The sequence below is a fragment of the Anser brachyrhynchus genome, assembly GCF_964034855.1.
Source record: "Anser brachyrhynchus genome assembly, chromosome: 1".
NCBI classification, from domain to species: domain Eukaryota; kingdom Metazoa; phylum Chordata; class Aves; order Anseriformes; family Anatidae; genus Anser; species Anser brachyrhynchus.
In genome coordinates, this window is record NC_137694.1 from 119,365,302 (window position 1) to 119,385,022 (window position 19,721).

The 19,721-nt window shown below is 39.5% G+C and overlaps 1 protein-coding gene across 1 annotated transcript in view; it reads left to right on the plus strand.

Moving 5' to 3' along the window:
- LOC308188097 (uncharacterized protein) overlaps positions 1 to 19,721 on the plus strand; it is a 163,218-nt gene that overhangs the window by 24,694 nt on the left and 118,803 nt on the right. Inside the window, exons 3-5 of the mRNA XM_080576751.1 lie at positions 9,746 to 9,828; positions 16,642 to 16,775; positions 16,856 to 16,903. Of these exons, the coding sequence (XP_080432877.1) occupies positions 9,746 to 9,828; positions 16,642 to 16,775; positions 16,856 to 16,877 (239 nt within the window). The 3' untranslated portion in view covers positions 16,878 to 16,903. The remainder of the gene's footprint in view (positions 1 to 9,745; positions 9,829 to 16,641; positions 16,776 to 16,855; positions 16,904 to 19,721) is intronic.

The following is a 19,721-nucleotide window of genomic DNA, read 5'->3' on the forward strand; positions in this document are numbered from 1 at the left end:
ATTTTTGGGTTTGGTAGAATTGGGTTCTGGTGCTGAGAATGGATGAGATAAGGGTGAGATAAGCCCAGTTGGTGAAATGCTCAGGAGAGTGGTTGTATTTACTCCTGAACTGGCTGGGTGGCCAGGCCCAAAGAGTTGTGGTGAATGGAGTTAAATCCAGTTGAAGGCTGGTCACAGGTGGTGTCCCCCAGGGCTCACTATTAGAGACGGTTCTCTTTAATATCTTTATCAATGATCTGAATGAAGGGATCAAGCGCACTCTCAGTAAGTTTGCAGACGACACCACGTTGGGCAGTAGTGTTGATCTGCTTGAGGTTAAGAGGGCTCTACAGAGGCATCTGCATAGACTGAGTCAATGGGCTGAGACCAACAGTACCAAGTTCAACAAGGCGAAGTGCTGGGTCCTGCCCCTGGGGCACAACAACCCCATGCAACACTACAGGCTGGGAGAAGAGTGGCTGGAAAGCTGCCCAATGGAAAGGGACCTGGGGGTATTGGTCTGAATATGAGCCAGCAGTATGCCCAGGTACCTAAGAAGGTCAACGGCATCCTGGCTTGAATCAGAAATAGTGTGGCCAGCAGGACTAGGGAAGCGATTGTCCCCCTGCCTTCGGTGAGGCCGCACCTCAAGTACTGTGTTCAGTTTTCGGCCCCTCAGTACAAGAAGGACATCGAGGTGTTGGAGAGTGTCCAGAGAAGGGCAATGAAGCTGGTGAAGGGTCTAGGGAACAAGTCTTATGAGGAGCAGTTGAGAGAACTGTGGTTACTTAGCCTACAGAAAAGGAGGCTCAGGGGAGACTTGTAACTGTTTACAATTACCTCAAAGGAGGTTGTGGCAGAGTGGGGGTCAGTCTTTTCTCCCAAGAAACAAGTGATAAGACAAGAGGAAATGGCCTCAAGTTTCACCGCTGGAGATTTAGGTTGGTTATTAGGAAAAACTTCTTTACTGAAAGGGTTGTGAGGCATTGGAACAGACTGCCCAGGGAAGTGGTTGAGTCACCATCCCTGGAGATATTCAAAAGATGTGTAGATGCAGTGGTTAGGGACATGGTCTAGTGCTAGTACATGGTCTTTGGCAGTGTTAGGTTAATGGTTGGACTTGGTGATCTTAGAGGTATTTTTTAACCTAAATTATTCTATGATTCTATATTGAACAAGGAGAAAAATTTATCATCTCTGACTCTACCTATATATCTGTTGGAATACAGATGCTAATCTAATGTAAATAAGAATAAAGGAAGCCATTTTCATAAACCACAGAAGTTGAATATGGAAAATCTCCACTTTCATTCCTCAAAAATCTCTCCCTTTATCACTTTTTATTGAAGTTTTCCTAAGCTATGGCTCTTTCCTCCAGAGCCATGGTTTTCAGCTCATTGTTCTCAAATGCTTCATGGTCCAAAAAGTATTTCTGGGGTTCACGAAAAGGTGAATAAGTAACGGAAGTTCATATATTCTCTAGAATGACCTGTATACATGGACATTTGTGGAAAATATACAATATTTGAAGACTCATAAGTAAAAATTTGCACTTGCAATCACCAGGAAGTAGAGAAATCCTGCACATGGGTATCTGAGAATGGTATGTTTAGAGTAAAAGATTTTCCCATGAGCAACTTCACTCAAAAAATTGAGTAGATATAAGATTGTTTCATGGTATTGTTTAAAACATGCGATGAAGCTGATAAACTGGTAATCACTTCAAACAGAATTTCAAGGAAAGCCAGTGAAGTTGGGTTTTCACACAAAGGACATGTAAGTCCTGCTTCTCTGGCATGAGAAATTTTTACTTACATGCTTTTTAAGTAGGGATGGACAGAAAGGTTTTTCACTGAGAAAATCTCATGGTTAAAGAAAATACCCAGTGAACCAAACCACCTGTTAATATTCTTTCGAAAGAATATTGTAGTGATGGAAGCACTCCATTCCAGCCATCAGACTGCAACTTCCTATTTTTCCTTTTATATTTCCCTGAGCTACAGTAATGACATATTTTTTCCTGGTAGGTATCTGACATCAGAATTAGCCACATACCATGAATACCTAGGAAATCTGATAAGTTTTGGTCATCTTTGGACATTCTTCTGCATCCCAAAGTTGGAGATAGGCCTTGTCTCTTCCCGGGTAACAGTCTTTATAGGAATAAGCACCAGCTATTGCACCATGTGTGCTTCTGCATGTAAAGTGCCCCATATTTGGATAGCTTTGTCCAAATAGCATCAATGAAATAGACTTTGAGGCAATCATTATCTTTTTTTTTTTTTTATGAGAAACTCTACGCACCTTTTTGTATAAGACTGCAGTTTCACTGTGTCCAACAAAATATTCATGGTTTATATCATCTGAGGGCCTGAATGAAAACATTCTTGTACTGATGGTTATGTAGTTTACACCCAAACATGCACACACACATGGATATGCGATCATATTCACTTTGAAGGTGAATCATGGTGTATATAAGGAGAAATGACTCCCGTTCTCAGTGGTTTTAACCAAGAGAGACAAGGAGAGGAAATCATCGTCTCTGACTGTATCATATCAGAGGTAAATGTGGAGGTGTAGTAATAAATTCTTTGCATTAAGCTATTGTATCTCCAACAATACAGTGCTCTGACTGAATGGTATAATTTAGGGAATGCCTATTTTTCTTCTTTGGAAAAGTCAGCAATCAGTTGTTGTTACTGAACTCTGAATTTACTCACAGCAGGAGATAGCTCTCAGATGAGAGATTATGATAAGGTGGGAGATAATTCCCCATCACTAATTTCTAATTTATACTAAAGAAAGAGAGGTAGAGCAAGGGGGCATATTTGCTTCCCCAGTGCGGAATGCTGCTTTTCCGGGTCAATATAGCAACATATTAAGGTATAGTGTTCATGGAAAATCCCAGCTATAACTTAAAATTAACTTTTTGGGCCAAAGCTTTCAAATGTTCAGATTGGCACCTAAATAAACAGCCTGATGGCCAGCAATGCTAAGAGACAAAAAATGCTTAACTCTAGAGAGCTACTTGTGTTAACCACATTTGGAAACCAAATTACTTATGTTTCCCTGTCCTACAAAAACATGCACATACACTTGTACAAGCAACCTTGTTGATGTCAGTGGGGCAGCCTCCATGCATAAAGTGAAATATATACATTTTTGCAGGATTTAGACATTTATTTTCTTATTTTAATTTCTTGATCTTAACTTGAAACCAGTCAGGCATGAGAACATTGTCTTTCCTTCTTGTAAGAGAAGAGGCTAAGAAAGTAATATTGAAGTTACTGTTTATACTAGAGAAATGTCTGAGTAATCTCAGGACAAGGTAAAATAGTTAAAGTATGCATTACCTTAGAAGCAACCAAATACTGAATTAGGAATCACAATTGGCAAGTTCAGCATCTTAGAGCTTACAAATTTCTGCAACTTCATCAGAACACAAGCTGAAACTTGGGATCTTGGCACCCTTGGAAAATCTTTCTTTGACAAGAAGGTGATATTTTCTAGACTGTATCATCATTTTGCTTGCTTGATATTTGCAGATGCCCACAGCTGAGGCAGTCTGTCAGTTAGACACAGGATATCAATGGAAAGTTTGTATTTCCAAAGGAACCAATGGGTGGCTGCTATGAAGACAGAGGGCATGAGGAAAGCACACACTCTGTGTTAAAACTGTTTGTCCCCAGAACGTGAGAGCTTGTCTCTGGTGGCCAGAGGAACGGTTTGTTTAAAGGCAATCCAGAGAAAGATAGAATGAAATTTTGGGTTCAGCCTCAAGGATCTCTTCAAGTGACAATTACAGAAAAGAGCTTTGCAGTGGTTCTTTCAGTACCTGTGCAACAGAAAGTATATATCACAACATGTTTTATGAAATGGTCCCTGGGTAAGATTTGGAAGTTTTAACTTTCCAGTATGAAAGTAAAAGTTCCCCTCATGTTTGAGGGATTTCATGAAAAAAATGGATCTCCCACCGACAATTTCAAAGACTAATTTAAACAATATCACACTTTTGTTTGTTTATAGTAAAGCTCTTGTCTAAACTTGACAATTCAGGGTTGTTTTGCCCTGGAGTAGTTTTCTTGGCACTATTCATAATCTTTTAAATTCCAAGCTAGATTTTGGAGGAGAGTCAACGTATTACTTCATACGAAAGCTATTGTTCCATATGAATAATTAGCACTCTATCCTGCAGGACAGTGAACGTGAGGCTAAGGGCTGAGTTGCTGGTAGGAATGCTGACTGTGGTTTTCATAATTTGCAGTCCAAAGTGGAATAAACTATGGGCTCGGGCTGGCTGAAGCATCATGTGTGGGTATATCAGCTGCTTGCTGTACAGCTGCTTGCAGGAAGAACAGCTTACAGAAGTGAAAATGGCAGTGTCTAATTCCTTGCCATGTGGAGGATTGCAGCCTGTAGTGTAACTAGACTGCAGGCACTTGCCCCAAGTTGTTCTGTCCATAGTAGTGTCACTTCAGTTTTTAACCATTCCCCAAAATGTTAGAACCTAGAATGGCAAAAGGCTTCTGAAGAAGAGCAGGACAAGGCAGGTTTTGTTTATATGCCATGTACTCCAGGTTATTAATCCACAGATCTCTGAGTCCCACACTTAGGGGGGGTTTTTGTTATCCTGACTAAAACTTCATTATAACAATTTTCTGATTTAATCTGTCATAATGATGTAGGAATATCAGTTGGTGGCTGTAGTGCAGCCTAGATATTTGCCTTGCCATTTACCCCAGTACCCATGTAATTCATATGTGAGACACTGATATTGTTGGACTCTTCTAGACCATGGGAGACTATTGTGTAAAACATCCAGTACACAAACCTAAAATATTGAAAAGGCCATTGTGTTGCTGGTTATAAAGGTACAAGCAGTCATGGCAACTTAAAGAAAAATTAAGTCATATATCATGCACTGCATCTCTGACACTAAGAAAATGTGGTTATTTCTAATGGCATGTTATGAAAACAGTTTTAATTTCAGGACTTACCAGAGTGCTTCTAAGAGTCTGAAATATCTCAGGAATGACATTTCCACAAGAACTGTGGTAGTCATTAATGAAAACCTGAGATTCACACCAGAGGTATTTGCACATGACCTCAGATGTCAGCAAGTTTACTTGTGAGAGGACAGGTAAAATGAACACTTTACTAGTGACCTTAGCTATTTTTTGCACAACATCAGAAATTTTTGCAACTCTTGTCTAATTAATCTTTCTCTCTCTCTCTCTCTTTTTTATTTTTTTTTCTCTGACTTGATTATATTATTAAAAGTTTGGAGCCCTAACAACTTCTAACTGTACAGGAGAACAATAGGAAGAGGAATTTGCACCTCCCGAACACTAAACTTTTGTACGAACATTGTGGCCATATCAAGTTTCTTCATGAACAGGCATGTTTTGAGAGAGAGAGAGTAAAAGAGAGACATTTCATTGAAGAATTTCCAAATTAAATACTTCTTCCTTTATGCCACTGGAATTGAATGCTAGGCATATAGTTTTAATGCCAGAAAGAACTATTTTTGATCATCCTGTCTGACAAAAGCTATAGGTTTTTATCAGCTGGCTTCTTCATTGAGCCTCTGATTTCTGTTAGTAGGGTGTGCAGGTTCAATTTCAAGGCTTCACCTGAGAAAGAATCCAGTGCAGCCTTAAGCAAGTAATTTGGTTAGATATCCTCACTGCTAGGAATGCATGCCTTCTCTCCTGCATGTAGTTAGTGTAGTTACCAGATGTTGGATCTCTCTTTACCCTTTTCCATTAGTTTAAAGAGCCTTCTGCTATCAGAGGCATTTACAGGCCATGCTCAGATCACTTTTTACCTTTCTGGGGATAAACCAAACAGACTGAAGTCCAGGAGACATAAAATGCCCCCTTACGAAAAGCTTTAACTTTAGATTGTTCCCTCTGAAAGGTGACTGTAAAAACAGTATTGTGGAGTTTCGTGTTCATGACTTTAATAGTTTCTGTACAAAGAGCTTTGGTTTTCCAGTTAAAATAAAGCGTGACTGGCTGCCAGCCCTTTCAGTTTTATCACAGCCTCCAAGGGAAGTTGAGATTTTTGCATCCTGTCCGTCATCACAAGCCGTAAAAGCAGATTAAATTAGAGCAGGGGCCAACTGCTGGTGTCAACGTCCATGGCCTACCTCCCTCTCCCATAGAGGAAAGGGATCACATGCCTGGTGAGATCACACCATCTCGTGTCCTGTGATGTGACTCACAGGTTGCTCAGCTCCCCTCTGTCCCTCCTTACCCCCTGCCAGCAGGAGCTGTACCCACTCCAGCATCTCCTCTGGGTCATACTGTGCTCTCAGCTACTCCGTGTGATGGCAGCACCTTCAGTGTCCTTCACTGGGTCAGCAGCAAACATGACCCTGTGAAGCCCAGCTGATGCACCTCTTAATGAGTCACAAGACTGAGCAGAAGTCTGAGCTCACTACTTTGGCCACGCTAGCTCTCCTCTGCAGACACCAAGCCAAGCAGTAAGCTACTCTCCAAAAAAATCAAATGCCCCTGCATTTTTATTCAATAAGAATATAACTTTCACAGGCATTTTTTCATAGTAAAGCTGCCCTTTTTGGCAAAAGAGCCTTTTCTCTTTTTGTTTGTTTCTTTTTTTTTTTTTTCATGTTGCAGTTGGTGGGAGTAAGTAGAAGGAAAATTCCAACTTTAAAGATATGAGTTACTAAAATAATGGAATAGATTGGTTACTCTAGGGAGTAAAACTAAATAAAAAGGAGAGACATAAAAAGGGGAGAAGAAATGAAGGAAGGCAGAAGATATCTGAGGATAGAATACAGTGTTTCTTTTTTTCTTTTTTTTTTTTCTTCTCTATTATTCCTTCTTCCCTCCTCTCCTTCCAATTTAAATCTTTCTTTTTGTGGTAGGCACCAATCCAGCAACTATACGAAGCAAGTAATTACTGCTATGTATGGAAATAGTGTTATTAACTTAAGTGACCACAGTGAAGATCAGATTTCTGTTCCTTTTTTCTCTAATGTACATGTAGAATCATATTCCCCATGATGGAATATTTCTTCTGCAATTTGTTAATTGCCTTTTTTATTATCAAGAGAATTTGTACTCTGAGAGCTACAAAAGGGCATAAGGTTCCAACAGCATTTAGAAACACAGAAAGATCTTCAACAGGAAATAAAGAGATGAATAAAATGGTCCCCAAGTGCTTTCTGAGCTTGGAACACAAGCTATGAATGTGTCTTTTACCAAGTTAACTTCTCCCTAAACACATCCACACTGTCAGATAGGTAAACCTCAGACTGCGCCCAGAGCTGAGGAAGCGCAGGCTCTCATGTGTGAGAAACGTGTGCGCCAGACTCAGAAATGAAGCAACACGTATTTCCAGTGGCCTTTTAGCAGCTGGGGAGTGAGATGTTACGTCTGGGAGAAACTCTATGTAATTCCTGCATTTGCCTCAATTGCAGGGTAACAGGTGTGACACCACTCCTGCTGGTCTGAAGACAGTAACACTCTTAATGTCTTCCTAAAATACTGGAAAATCAGGCTGTGATGTTTTATGCTGGGTATCAGCACCATCTTCCTTCTGTCTTGTGTTCTCAACATGGAAAAGAGATTCCCAAATACATTTCATAAGCTGTCCTTTCCGTTACCATTAATGATATTTAATTCCTAAGATATATGTTTGCTTAAATATTTATTATAAATTAGACTTCATTATGGAGTTTTAGTCTATTTTAAAATGCAGATCATCTCTAGAAAAGAGATTTAATACAGATCTTATGCAATATTTATCAATTAAAACAAGATTCAGAGATTCATAGTTGCATAATGATTTATAAATAAAAAATAACACTGGAGGATATGTTTCATTTAATCTATTTTTCTATTTTTTAAATTCAGTTATATCTAATATTTTGGTGGTTAAACTGAAGCCCTGCTACATAATTTACATCTGAAGGCATAAGTTAACATCTAATTTAATTTCATATTCTTTAGAATAAATATAAACTATATTCTGCAGATTCATAGGAACGTTGTATTTGTGGGATTTGTTATAATTTTAATTAACCTAACAGGGTATAAGAGATGCAGGTACAACAGTCATTAGCCCCACCATGGCTTAAGTCTTCTTGCACAGAGATCAAGAACGCCATGGATTCCTTAATAAGACCAAAGCAACAGGTCTTCAGTGTTGTGTCTTGTAGGACTTCTCCCTTCTCTAACCAGGGTAATACCAACACTGACATTAACAGGCAGTGTTTGCTGAAGGCCATGGATGTTTTTCGCAAATCTTCTTGTCCAGACTTGGCCCTGCCTTGAATGTGAGGTCTAACACAACCCTCGTGTCAAGCTGTTTTGGCGAAGAAGAAAATAGCATTATTTTTTTCTTCTGTTTATATCTGAAGTTCCTGGTTGTTATAGACATACTAAGATGAAAGAAAACCCTCATAGTATTTAGCAGACTTACCTTCCATTATGTATTAATTGAAAAGTTTTATACTTACTAGTTTTACATTGTCTCAGTTAAGTAATTATTTTCAAGAAAGAAAACACTAGGAAGCTGATATTGATATATTGTATTCATAGGATATTTAAACCTTCGTTGAGCCTTCAGAGGATCAGGGATAAATGCCTTTACAGATTCAGAATTATGCCTTGGTGTTATTGTGTAGTTCAGCTTGCTCTGTTTTCCAGTATCCCTCTGTTGTTTCTTTTCTCAGTCTGTTGAAAAACCCTTCAGGCACAGACCACTTTTGCTTCTGATGTTGTGCCCACAGTTGGGTAGTCTTGCCCCAAGAAACCTCGATGATACAAATAATCACAGCAAAGGGCCATTGTGATCATCTGTCCAGTTTTCTTGTAGTAACAGGTCTTTTCTTCAAATTAATTCAAGTTTGAATTACAATGAGTCTTTTGGAAAAAAGAAGTACCCCATTGTGATTTGTAGAAGTATTTCTAGTGATGAAGAATCCATCACAGTCCTCTGCAACTGATAAATGTTAATTATCAGCTCTTCTATCAACCATTACCACTTACTTTAAAACAACCACAACAAAAGCTACCTGTATGTTTACTCAGAATTGCAGGTGCAAAAGAGCAGTTCAGTTTTTTAATCTGAAAAGATGGAGGTATCTTTATGCTATGCCCCTCCATCCCAAAGGATATCATATTTCTCCTTATTTAACCCCAGGTGCATCAGAGGGTCCTTGGGAAGATTACTTCTCTAAACAGATAACAAACATGAGGACTGAACAAACACCTCACAGAGAAATATTCAACGCTGTGGATTTCACTTTTTCTTGCTGCAAAATGTTGATGAGCAGCTCACACATTATTTAATGTGACTCTTCAGAATTGCTCTATGGAACTGTAGATTTATGTGTGTGAGAGATACAGAACGATTATTATTCCTTCCCTACGAATTGCTCGGAAAGTTCTTTGTAAACATTTGGGTCTTGAGAAATATTAACTGTGATGGATCATATCAGTGTCTCGACATTATTTCTGGATTTGACAGGTACTTCTTTCAACATCAGGTAGAATCTATTTGGACTCTGGCTCCACTATGCACAGACAGCAAAAATACAGTTAGAAAAAACAAAAAACAAAACAAAAAAAACCTGAAAAACCCAAATCTCCCCTTGGAGGGCCAGTCTAGCCTTAACTGAGACATTATTGTAAATCTTGTGTTTGCTGGTGAAGCCTGTGGACAAACCATAAAATGGATGTCAGGCCCACCCTGACCTGACGTAACTTGTCTCTTGTGTCTCCCACCACAGGTCCAAGCACCCTGCCAAGAAGCTGCCTTGGTAAGGATGAGTGGGTGATAGGTTCATGTTTTGCCTCTCCTGTCATCCTTCAGGTGCGTGCATCCTTACCTACACGCACTCCTTGTGGCTTCACAGCCTTCAGCAGGTGGTGAAGCCTCAGGTGGGTGGTGTAGGACAGCAGCCTCCATACCTTATCTCGGTCCACCTGCAGCCTCCACCTAGCTGGGAAGAGGCTGCTCATTCGTAGCAAAAATGTGAACCAGGTGCCTGCCAGGCAGAGCAGCATTTAAGATTTAAGGGCATTAAGTAAAGATTGTTTTTTTTACTAACAATCCTCTGTGAAATTAAAACCTACTTTTCCTGATTGATTGTTTGTTTGTTTTTAAGTACCTGAGACTGAAATGCAGCTAACAGCCATTCTTGGTATAGCTTGTATTATGAAACAACAAATTATTTTAATTGCTCTAGCAATTCCCTTCCCGTTGCTGTAAACAAATTATTTCCATCAGCAGCAGTCTGACTCACGTGGTACTTGACAGAAGAGCTCCCCACTCTGATCAGGGCTGGCATGAAGGCTGTGTGGAGGCTGCAGCCGCTCCCCTGGCAGCACCCAGGCTGTCTGCAGACAGCCAGGTGATGTTGCTGAGGCAGGGACGGTCCTCCCGGTTCTTTGCTTCGCCCAGTCTTCACCTGTCTTTCTTTATAAAGACTCACCTTCTCTCCCCCACAACAACGTGTATTTACAAGCCGTTTCAGTGCTTCATCCTTGGAAACAGTTTTAGGAAAGGGAAAAGTGAGAGAGCTGTGCTGGAGAAGCTCTGAGAGCCCTGCTCTGTCTGAATTATTTCTAGATTAAAGTACTTTTCTGAGGTTCGGAGGTTTTTTTTCCTTGAGCAAGTTCATCCCCTCTACAGGGGAATGAGAGAAAGCAGATTGAGTCGAAATGAGTAGGAATGGGATATCATTTCATGGGAAAATCCTGTGGATTTTCTCTTCAGATGTGCTGATCCATAGATTGATGCACTCGAGGCAAGACACAACTATTACAAAAATGCAGCCCTGACACTGCACAGCTTGATGAACCTCCTCTGCTGGTGTCGACTTTGAGCTCACAACTTCAAAATTATTGATTTAAATGCTTGACTATCGATTGCACAATTAAGGCATGAGTGGGAGAAGGAACATACAGCCAGCTATGGTATTCATCTTCACTTTTTATGACTCAGAGACATGTTATTTATGTGTGTTGCTGTTGGATGAGATTGAAGTGTGTCTTTAGACATGATTTCCCAAAGATTTTGACCCTTCACAAGTAAAATGCTTCAGATGAATATCCAGTCTTAAGCCAGTAGCACTATTATGTGGAGACTGCACTTAGGCTTTCATCTTCTGAGTGCTTATTCATAATGCTGTGATAAACTAAATACCTGCAACTTTGTCCAAGAGCCTAAGAAGTTTGCATCATTGATAAACAAGTTCTTTTGCTGAGCCTTTGAAAGCTCCCTTATGTACTTAATGTTCAGGTGAAAACATGAGAGATGAAGAGAGATTTTTCCAGACACTTCAGGGTGCAGAAATGATAGCATCAAGACTGTTTTTCTTACATTTGTAATCATTTTTGTGGGCTACGCTCTGACTAGCATACAGCTTAAATTGTGTAAAAACATAAAGGGGTTACCTAAGAGATGCAATGCAGTAAGGTTTCTCATACCTGGGGAAGTATCTGTTTCTCCTTCATGTGTCTCTTGTGGTGTTAGTGGAACTGCAGAGCTGTAGATGAGGCCCTGGCCAGAATTTTGGCTTAGACCCAAGAAATCCTTTGTGCCAAATAATACATACAGATTTTATTTATGTAAACAAAGAAATGCCCTGGAATCAATTTGTGTAGTGGATCATATAGCAAAACTAAGCAAGGTACTTCCCCAAATTGTGTCGTGAGTATTTTTGATTCTGATGACAACAAAACTAAAATCTCCCTGATGCAATGGGAAAGAATACAGAGAGCATTTGGGAAAGAATGGAATACAGATTGAGTGATAATTATTTTCAATTAATATATGAGAGTGAATGTTAACATTTTTTGTGTCAAATTTTATTGAGAATGCCAAATAAGCTGAAACTGTCCAAGCTAAGAGCTCTTTGAAAATTACTTCAATTACTTTGCAGCATTTATTGCTGCTAATCTTAGCAGCAGTTTCAGATGGGACCAAATACTAGTTTACTGTGGTGGCTGCACTTGTTCAGCCTGAGATAAAGCAGAAGAGATGTTGTTTGTAATAACTCCTTCCATTAAACTCATAGCCTGTATTCTGTACCACAGATGAGCGTCCAGCAGTCTACATAGTTCAGATTACTAACTGTTCAGACACCAGTCTGGGCTTCGTCCCATAATCAATAATCTTCCATCCTTCATTTTTATTGCTATCTAAGCATAACTACTAAATAGATCTGGTGAGAGATGTATTCCACTACCACCACTAAAACATCTTTGTTCAACATCCTGCCCATGGTAGAACAACAGTTTCTTTTTCTTATCATTTGAAAATCCTTTTGAAAAGATTTGCTGTATTGATGAAGTGAATTTGCCCTTAAAAGCCTGCAGACTGTGCTGGGAAACCTCATACAGCTAGTTTAGAGAACATCTTTTCACTTACTTATTTTCTGAATGCATATAAATCACAGCTGAAAACCTGAACTGTGGGTCTGAACACATACAGACTCTGGAGGCTGTGATCTGAATTCAAGTTTGGATCAGACTGTGAATTTTGCAAACGTTTCTTGTTTCCATATCATAAAACTCTGAAGCCAAGCATGTTCATCTTTTCAGCACTACGAATTATGTGGGACAAGCCCATGACTAATCAAAACCTAGAATTTACAATCTATTATAGAGACAACAGGAGAGTCTTTTGCTACTGGTATTGCTGGTATTAATTAGCTTTAATTATTCTATTATTATTACGTTTGCTTCAAATTATTAGTTTTTGCTTTCTGTTTTTCATTTGTGTACCTACCTGTGCCAGTTCAGGTTATACAATTGGTCATGGAGATTGCATAGGATTAATTGTCTTTATTTAGGTTGTGCCATACTTTTAAAACAGGAAAATTATGAGAAAAACACTTTTGACTTTGACTTTTCTGATACACAATCATTTGAACTAAAATTTGTAAAAGTTTTGGGTTTCTGTGAATACTTCAAAAACACTTCACACTTTTGGGTGTTGTAGTGAACGACACAATCCTGTCACGAACCTTATTCCAAATTAAAAGGAAATATTTTTTTCCAAATATATAGCAAATTTTCAAGGAGAATCAAGTGGCATTTTGATAGTGTTTCTAATTTCTAGTTAGTGGCCAATAACAGGAAACCTTAACCACTTAGAGTTGCTTTTTTTGTATGTTCAGGATGTTTATTATGAGTTAACAGGTTAAGAGTTATGCACAAATATTTTCTTGGCTTTAATGTGAGTAGTCTTTCACCCTCTAAATTCTGATTTCTGAAGACCATTTGCTCCTCTGAGGTGAACCCCTGTAAAAGCACAGACTCTATGTGAAAAAGGTTGAGGGAAAAACTTGACCTCAAATTTTGTTTTTGTTCAAAACCAAAACCCAGATGAGAACAGTAGATTTTCTAGCTTTCTGTCAAAAATGAGCAGTATTGAGAAATCTAAGATACTCAGGTGCATTTGGAAAGTTCACAGTGCAGTCAGGGAAGATAATATAGTTTTCAGGTCTGTAGGCTTAAACCCAGGCAATCTAAAGGAATGTTGATTAAACTGATCATCTTCTAAGGAAATATGGTCAGTAACATTTCCAAAATGAAAATTCATCTGGCTTATCAGATTTCCCAGTAGATATTCATCTACAGACCAAGAAGTAAAGTTCTTTTCTCGGCCTGTAAAATAGGCAAATAGGACATACAGGGAAGGGCTGAAAGGCCTGTGCTTTGGTTGTACTGGAGATCATTACCTTGGGGCTGTTAACAACAGGCTTGGGTTACAGCAATTCCTATGCTATTTAAAACCGTAACCACAGTTGGTTGCATTGCAGACATCCAAAGCATCAAGAACATTATATCACTAAACCTCATGCCATAACTACTTCTTGGTAGAAATTGCCATTTATAATCTTGGTCCTTGTATGTAATAGATGAGTTAAAATAATTCATACATGCTAGGAAAATGGGGGTTCAATATAACGTATTTTTTTACAATTATCTCTGCTTGGCCTTATGCAGAGTGGGCAACACAGATTGCTATTTCTTACTTATTTTCTGTATATGGCCTGAATATGATCCACAATAAAATCCCGACTTTGGAACTATACTCTCTCTTGTTGTTTTCTGTTTGTTTGTTTGCTTGTTTGTTTTAATAACATAAGCAATCAAATTAAAATCTCAAGTATATGCCTTATATTTTGACTGGGTGTATTAAGCATTCAGTTTTCAGATAGTCATGCATACCAGAGCACTTATGCATCATCTCAGATATGATGGGGAAAACATCAACTCTTGGGTAACCAAAACCTGTCCCAGTCTGGTATCCTTTCCTTCCAGGTTCACCATATCATGTTTCTACACAAAGAACAACATCCTTCCTGGAATGCTTCCCCTAAGGGAGGACAGCAAGGAAAATCTGGGAAATGTATGTGAAACACCAGTGTGTCTTTTACTCATTGATCCTAAGGACAGTGCTAAGACATCCTCAAGAATTCAATAATTTTGGGATCTGAGTTCCAGCTTGGCAATGGTTTTGCTATCCTCAAAACATGAAAAGTCGAAGAGTGTTTTTTGTTTGTTTGTTTCCTTGTTTGTTTTGTCCTTTTTTTTTTCTTATTATTTTCTGGCAGTGGAAATGCTGGTTAAATGTTTTTCATTTGGCTGGGAAGAACAAGTATTACTCTTTTTCTCAACAGTCTTATATTCCCCTACCCTATGTCAGCATGAAGTCAGTAAAAGATGTAGGTATTACAAAAAGAACCCTTTTTCCTTTCCTGTGTTTGGATCATCTGTGGATTATATCTCTGCAGCTGCGCTGTGCCCCCAAAAGTCCATAAAGCTGCCCTTAATGCTTCCACATGCATAGAGTTTAGTTGCAGGGCCACATTAAGAGTAAATACATAAAAATAAGGTTACAAGAGCATGCCCTATCACTCTTTTATGTAATTTTAGTAGAAAACCATATTCTTCTTCTGTTACTGTAGCTGTACTGATATAATTTAGGATTTATTTTATTTTGGAATAAAATCTATCTTACAAACTTCATTTCTTATGAATAATGTTATAAGACAAGTAATATTTTAGTCTGAAATGTCCTTCAGCATGTTGAAATAGTTGTAAAATTTTATTCAAGCTGTCTCTTCTCTACTTCAGTCCATTCAAAAAACAGTCTCAGACTTTCAAATACTGACAGAAGTGCTTGTTAACTTCATAGAAAACATCCAAACAGCTCATGGAATTTTTGCCTTGGGGAAGCATTTGTTTTTCTTGTTTGGTCAATTAAACACTGCTTTTCAGGGTGTATTGTAACATCAGGCATGATAATAACCAGAAACACCAACGGGTTGCAAGAAGTTTGGGTTGATCTCTGTGCTCTAGTTATGTGTTTGCAGAGCTCAAGCGCCGAAGGGAGGGGAAACACAAACTGAGAAGACTTCTGCATAATTTTCCTTGACATTATTCTTAGAGAAGAGCTCCAATCAGATAAAAAGCAGCTTTCTTATGTCGATACTGGTGCTTGAAATGCTATAAAGAAGTTATCATGGTGCCACTGAAAGCATTAGGAAAGATTTTCAACTGAAAAAGAATAGATGTGAAGGGCACACAAAGTCTTGAACTGGAGGAACACTTATAACAAGAAAGTGCTGATTCAACACAAATTGGTAATTTTGGCAGAACAGGATTTCACCAATATGTCATGAAAGGTTTTATGATGCATATAATTATATAACATATAATATTATAACATATATAATTATTATAATTAAGATGTATTGTGTTCACTCTTTATGTTTTATTTCAATGTTTATATTTTAGATTTATCGTGGTTTTTTTCTTTTTTTTTTTTTTTTTACATTGGGATAGTAAGGTTAAAATGATGTCAAGCTGCAGTGAAGCATTTTTGTAAGCCTGAAGTGAATTGTTGATTTTAACTTATTGCAACCACACAAAAAATAAAGGATTACAGATTTTAAATCTTGGAATTTTCCATGAGGTGGGTCTCAGATGGGAGATCATCTCTGTCCTGGAAAGCTTTTAAGCACATGCTTAATTTCTCTTCCTAGAGAGGGGGGGTTTGAGCAGGTACTTCAGGGCTGTGTTATCTAAAGGCTCAAACAGGAGTCTGAAAGGAGTTGAGAAGGAAGTTCAGATCCTGAGAAAAGTAGGGCAGATCCATTTCACTTGCTGATCCATGTGCACTGCAGCTTTCTGGGGTTCCTGCAGGCCAGCTGGGAGAGGAGAGGAAGCTTCACCTGGCTGAAACCTCTGTAATTGTGTGTGAGAGGTTCCCAGTTGTTTTCTAAATTTCACTAAAGAAAGTCCATCCAGGAGGGAAATCTACCATGTAGTACATGATCTATTTACAAAAATAGGTCTTACAAAGTTTTGCAGCACATAATTTCAGACAGCATGGTTCCTTTCACTGGTACCATTTGCAGATACTGCCTTGACAGTCACAAACGCATGAAGTCAGTCCAGTATTTGTTCTTTTCAAGAAGTCTGGTTGAAGAAGTACATTTAAGGACATCTGTCCCATTACTCTGTCTTTATTTAAATGGCTTGTTAGTAGTGTGTCACCAGTGATTTAAAATGAGATACAAGGTGTGTTCTTCGGATTGATTATAACTACCAATGAGCTTCCTCTGTTGATTTTGTATCTACGTTTTTTGTCCTGAATCGATTACAGTACCGTAAGGATGACACTGGAGCTGGAGGTGGCTGGAAGAATCACCACATTCTCCCTTCCCCTCTCAGTTGGGTTGGACAGCACATAAAGAAACCCTGGCCTGCACTCCCTATCAAGCTTGCAGCGTATGATATGTAAGTAGGACATGTCAACTGCGACTCTTTCGCAAAGTCCTTATTAGGCTAACAGCAGATTTTACTCTTTCTTTCTCCAGGTTGCTGTGGGAGTGTAACTGATGCGCCTCATTAGAGTTTGAGATTGTGTGAGTAATCCTATTGTTTCTATCCTTCTGTGTAAAGTGTGTATAATCACCCTGCTTCCTCATGATGGTATGAGTAACCTCATTTTATGACAGGCTTTTTCCACATTCCCTATTTTTTGCTCCTTAACTTGTGATTCTACTTCGGTGACTTTGGATTGATTCACGGGAGGGAGGAGGTTGGGAGGTGGGAAGGAGGAGGGGTGCAAAGGCAGAACAAAAGCACTTTTCGTTCCCTCACCCGTAACCCTTGCTGTTCAGTTTGACTGTGGGCTAGAGATCAGACGATAAGCTGGAGGAAATAACACAGACAAATTTCACGTGGCTCAGACTGCACTGGCTGCATAGAGTGATGGTTCTGTGCAACATCAGAGATGGGGTTTGTCTTCTGTCGGGGGCCTGGGCTGCACCTGCCCCAGGGAGCCTGGGCAGGAGGATTGGCACCCTTTTCCATGGGGAAGCGTGAGATGGAGACTTGGAGGGTGCATGGAGCCTGTGCACGGGCACCGTGGGAGTGAAAGGGGAGGGAAAGGAGTTCTCCGCTGACCTTGGGGTGGCTGCACCCTTGTCCTGGGGTAGCATCAGAGGTGACCCAAACCAGAGTCATGCAGCTCAGTCCTCCCATTCCTAGTTCATGTCAGGGCAAGGGTGAAGGCAGGGTGGTATGGATGCTTCTGAGGTCTCTCTTCAAATGTATGCAAGGCACTGGCTGGCTGGCAGGGTGCTGGTGCTGAGGGGGATGGCCATGTAGGCATTGCAGTAGAGACGTCATGTCCTGCTCCTGGCAGGTGAAGGTGTCACCATCTGAGGGGCCTTATCTGTGTTAGCTCTGCCGGTGCTGCTCCTGCCAGTGAAACTGAACTGCTGAGATGGGAAACCTGGGGCCAAGAAATCAAGTGTAGGCAAGGTCTAGAGTTTGTTTACGATGAGTTTGCTACTTAGATGAATCATAGTGTAATAAGTTGCCCTTTTATAAGGGTGTAAAAATCCAGCCACCAGCTGAGCATTATTGCTGTGTCTTAGCTAATTCCAATTTAAGTGGTTATAGTCTGCCTGCCTGAGTCCTCTACTTGTCCTCAGCTACTGGGCAAAGCCAGTCTGCTCAGTCCAACGTCTTCCATTATTCACTATATGAATGTTGTTTTTCTTTCGAATGTCTCTTGAGGTGTCCATTAGGAAGGTTCTGATAAAAAATTTGGATTGGTTTTGAGCACAAGAGATAGTGTTGGTCCTTAATAATGTCTAGCAGTTACCCAGCAGCAGTGAACATATATTTAATATAGCTTAATTATTTCAGATGATACATTCATTTTCCTCTTGCTGCAGAAGCTCTATTTTTGCTGCTACTCAGTAATACCAGCACATCCAGTGCGTTGTAGTGCTTTTCTCAGTGTGTTCTTGTGTTCAGCTCCTCCAGTCAGAGAAAGAGCCATATTTGGTTCCACAGTCACATGTATTTTTCAATATCCCTCTGCTAGTAGTTTCCACCAGTACTGCGTCTGTCTCTGCTGCAATGTTTTGCCGCAGGAGATGGGCAGTGTTGTTCAGAACATTTCCCAAATGCTCAATAAGCCTTTCTGTTTCTGCAATTTAAGGTTGGTTGTATTTCCTGGGGATGACACAGTTCACAGTTTCTCGGAAGTGCAGGAGAAGCAGACATAAGCAAGTCTAAACAAGAAAGGAGGTTAAGCATCAGCCGCTGGATTGATGGGTTGGTTTGCTTTACTTCCTTCATAATATATGGACATAAAATAAAAGTTTGTGTCTAGAACTTTGACATTTTTGGCAAACATAAAATACAGACCAACACAAAAACTGGAGGAGTGAATATCAGGAGTCAGTCCCACAAAAACAACTTTCTTTTACCTTGCTGCCACAAAACCTTAACCCCCGTGTCATTACAAACTTTGCCTCTCTTCTTTCTTCCACACAAGCTCATACCAATCCCTTGATAAATGGTTCATTTCTTTTCAATATTTGTGGTAACACTTTCATTTATAGTACGACAGGGGAGGGAGTTCACTAGTGACTTTCTTGTTACTATTCACTTTAAGCAAAATTTGTCCAGATGATGGGTATCTGGGCATCTTTTGTTCTGTATTACCCAGCAAGGATAGGTCTTCATCCTTTTTAGCCATATGTTAGGTACTCATCATTAGCAACATATCAGTGCTTAGTTGACCTTAAATGATTGCTGTTGCCACTGGCTGGATAACAGAATAAACAGCAGGGAAAGCATGCCCTTGGCAAGTATTGATTGCTATTTCAAGATATCACCACAAACAAGGTCCACAGTAACTACACTAGAAGATTACAATGCAAGTTGGTGAGGCAGAATATTCTGAACTATTTTCAGTTTTGCCTAGAACATTATTGATGATCTATATCCAAGGAGAGTTGGTTTCTCCAGTGTTCTCATTACAGTTTCTGGCTGTCCTACAAGTGCACCAAACTGAGTATACCTTGTCTCAGGAATGAAGTGGTCTCCAGTTTGCCTTTGAATTGAAACCACCTTCTAAGAGACTTCCTCAGCCCTGACCTCATCAGCAGGGAACAGAGCTGTGTTGGAACATGAGGGGAGTATTAGATCATGGAAACTAAGTAAGTCGAAGGACTTAATCTAATTCCTTCATTCCTAGGTTGTTTTTCTTAAAGTCATAACAAATTAGAAGGACTACCTAGTGCAGGAAAAAACCACTACCCAAAACAAAGCCCTAGGAAAAAAAAAAAAAACACTAGTTCCAGGCCTGTGATGTCTTTGACTTATGTTCTGATTTGTGTCTACTGATGTGATCTGAATATACAACATGTATTCTTCAGA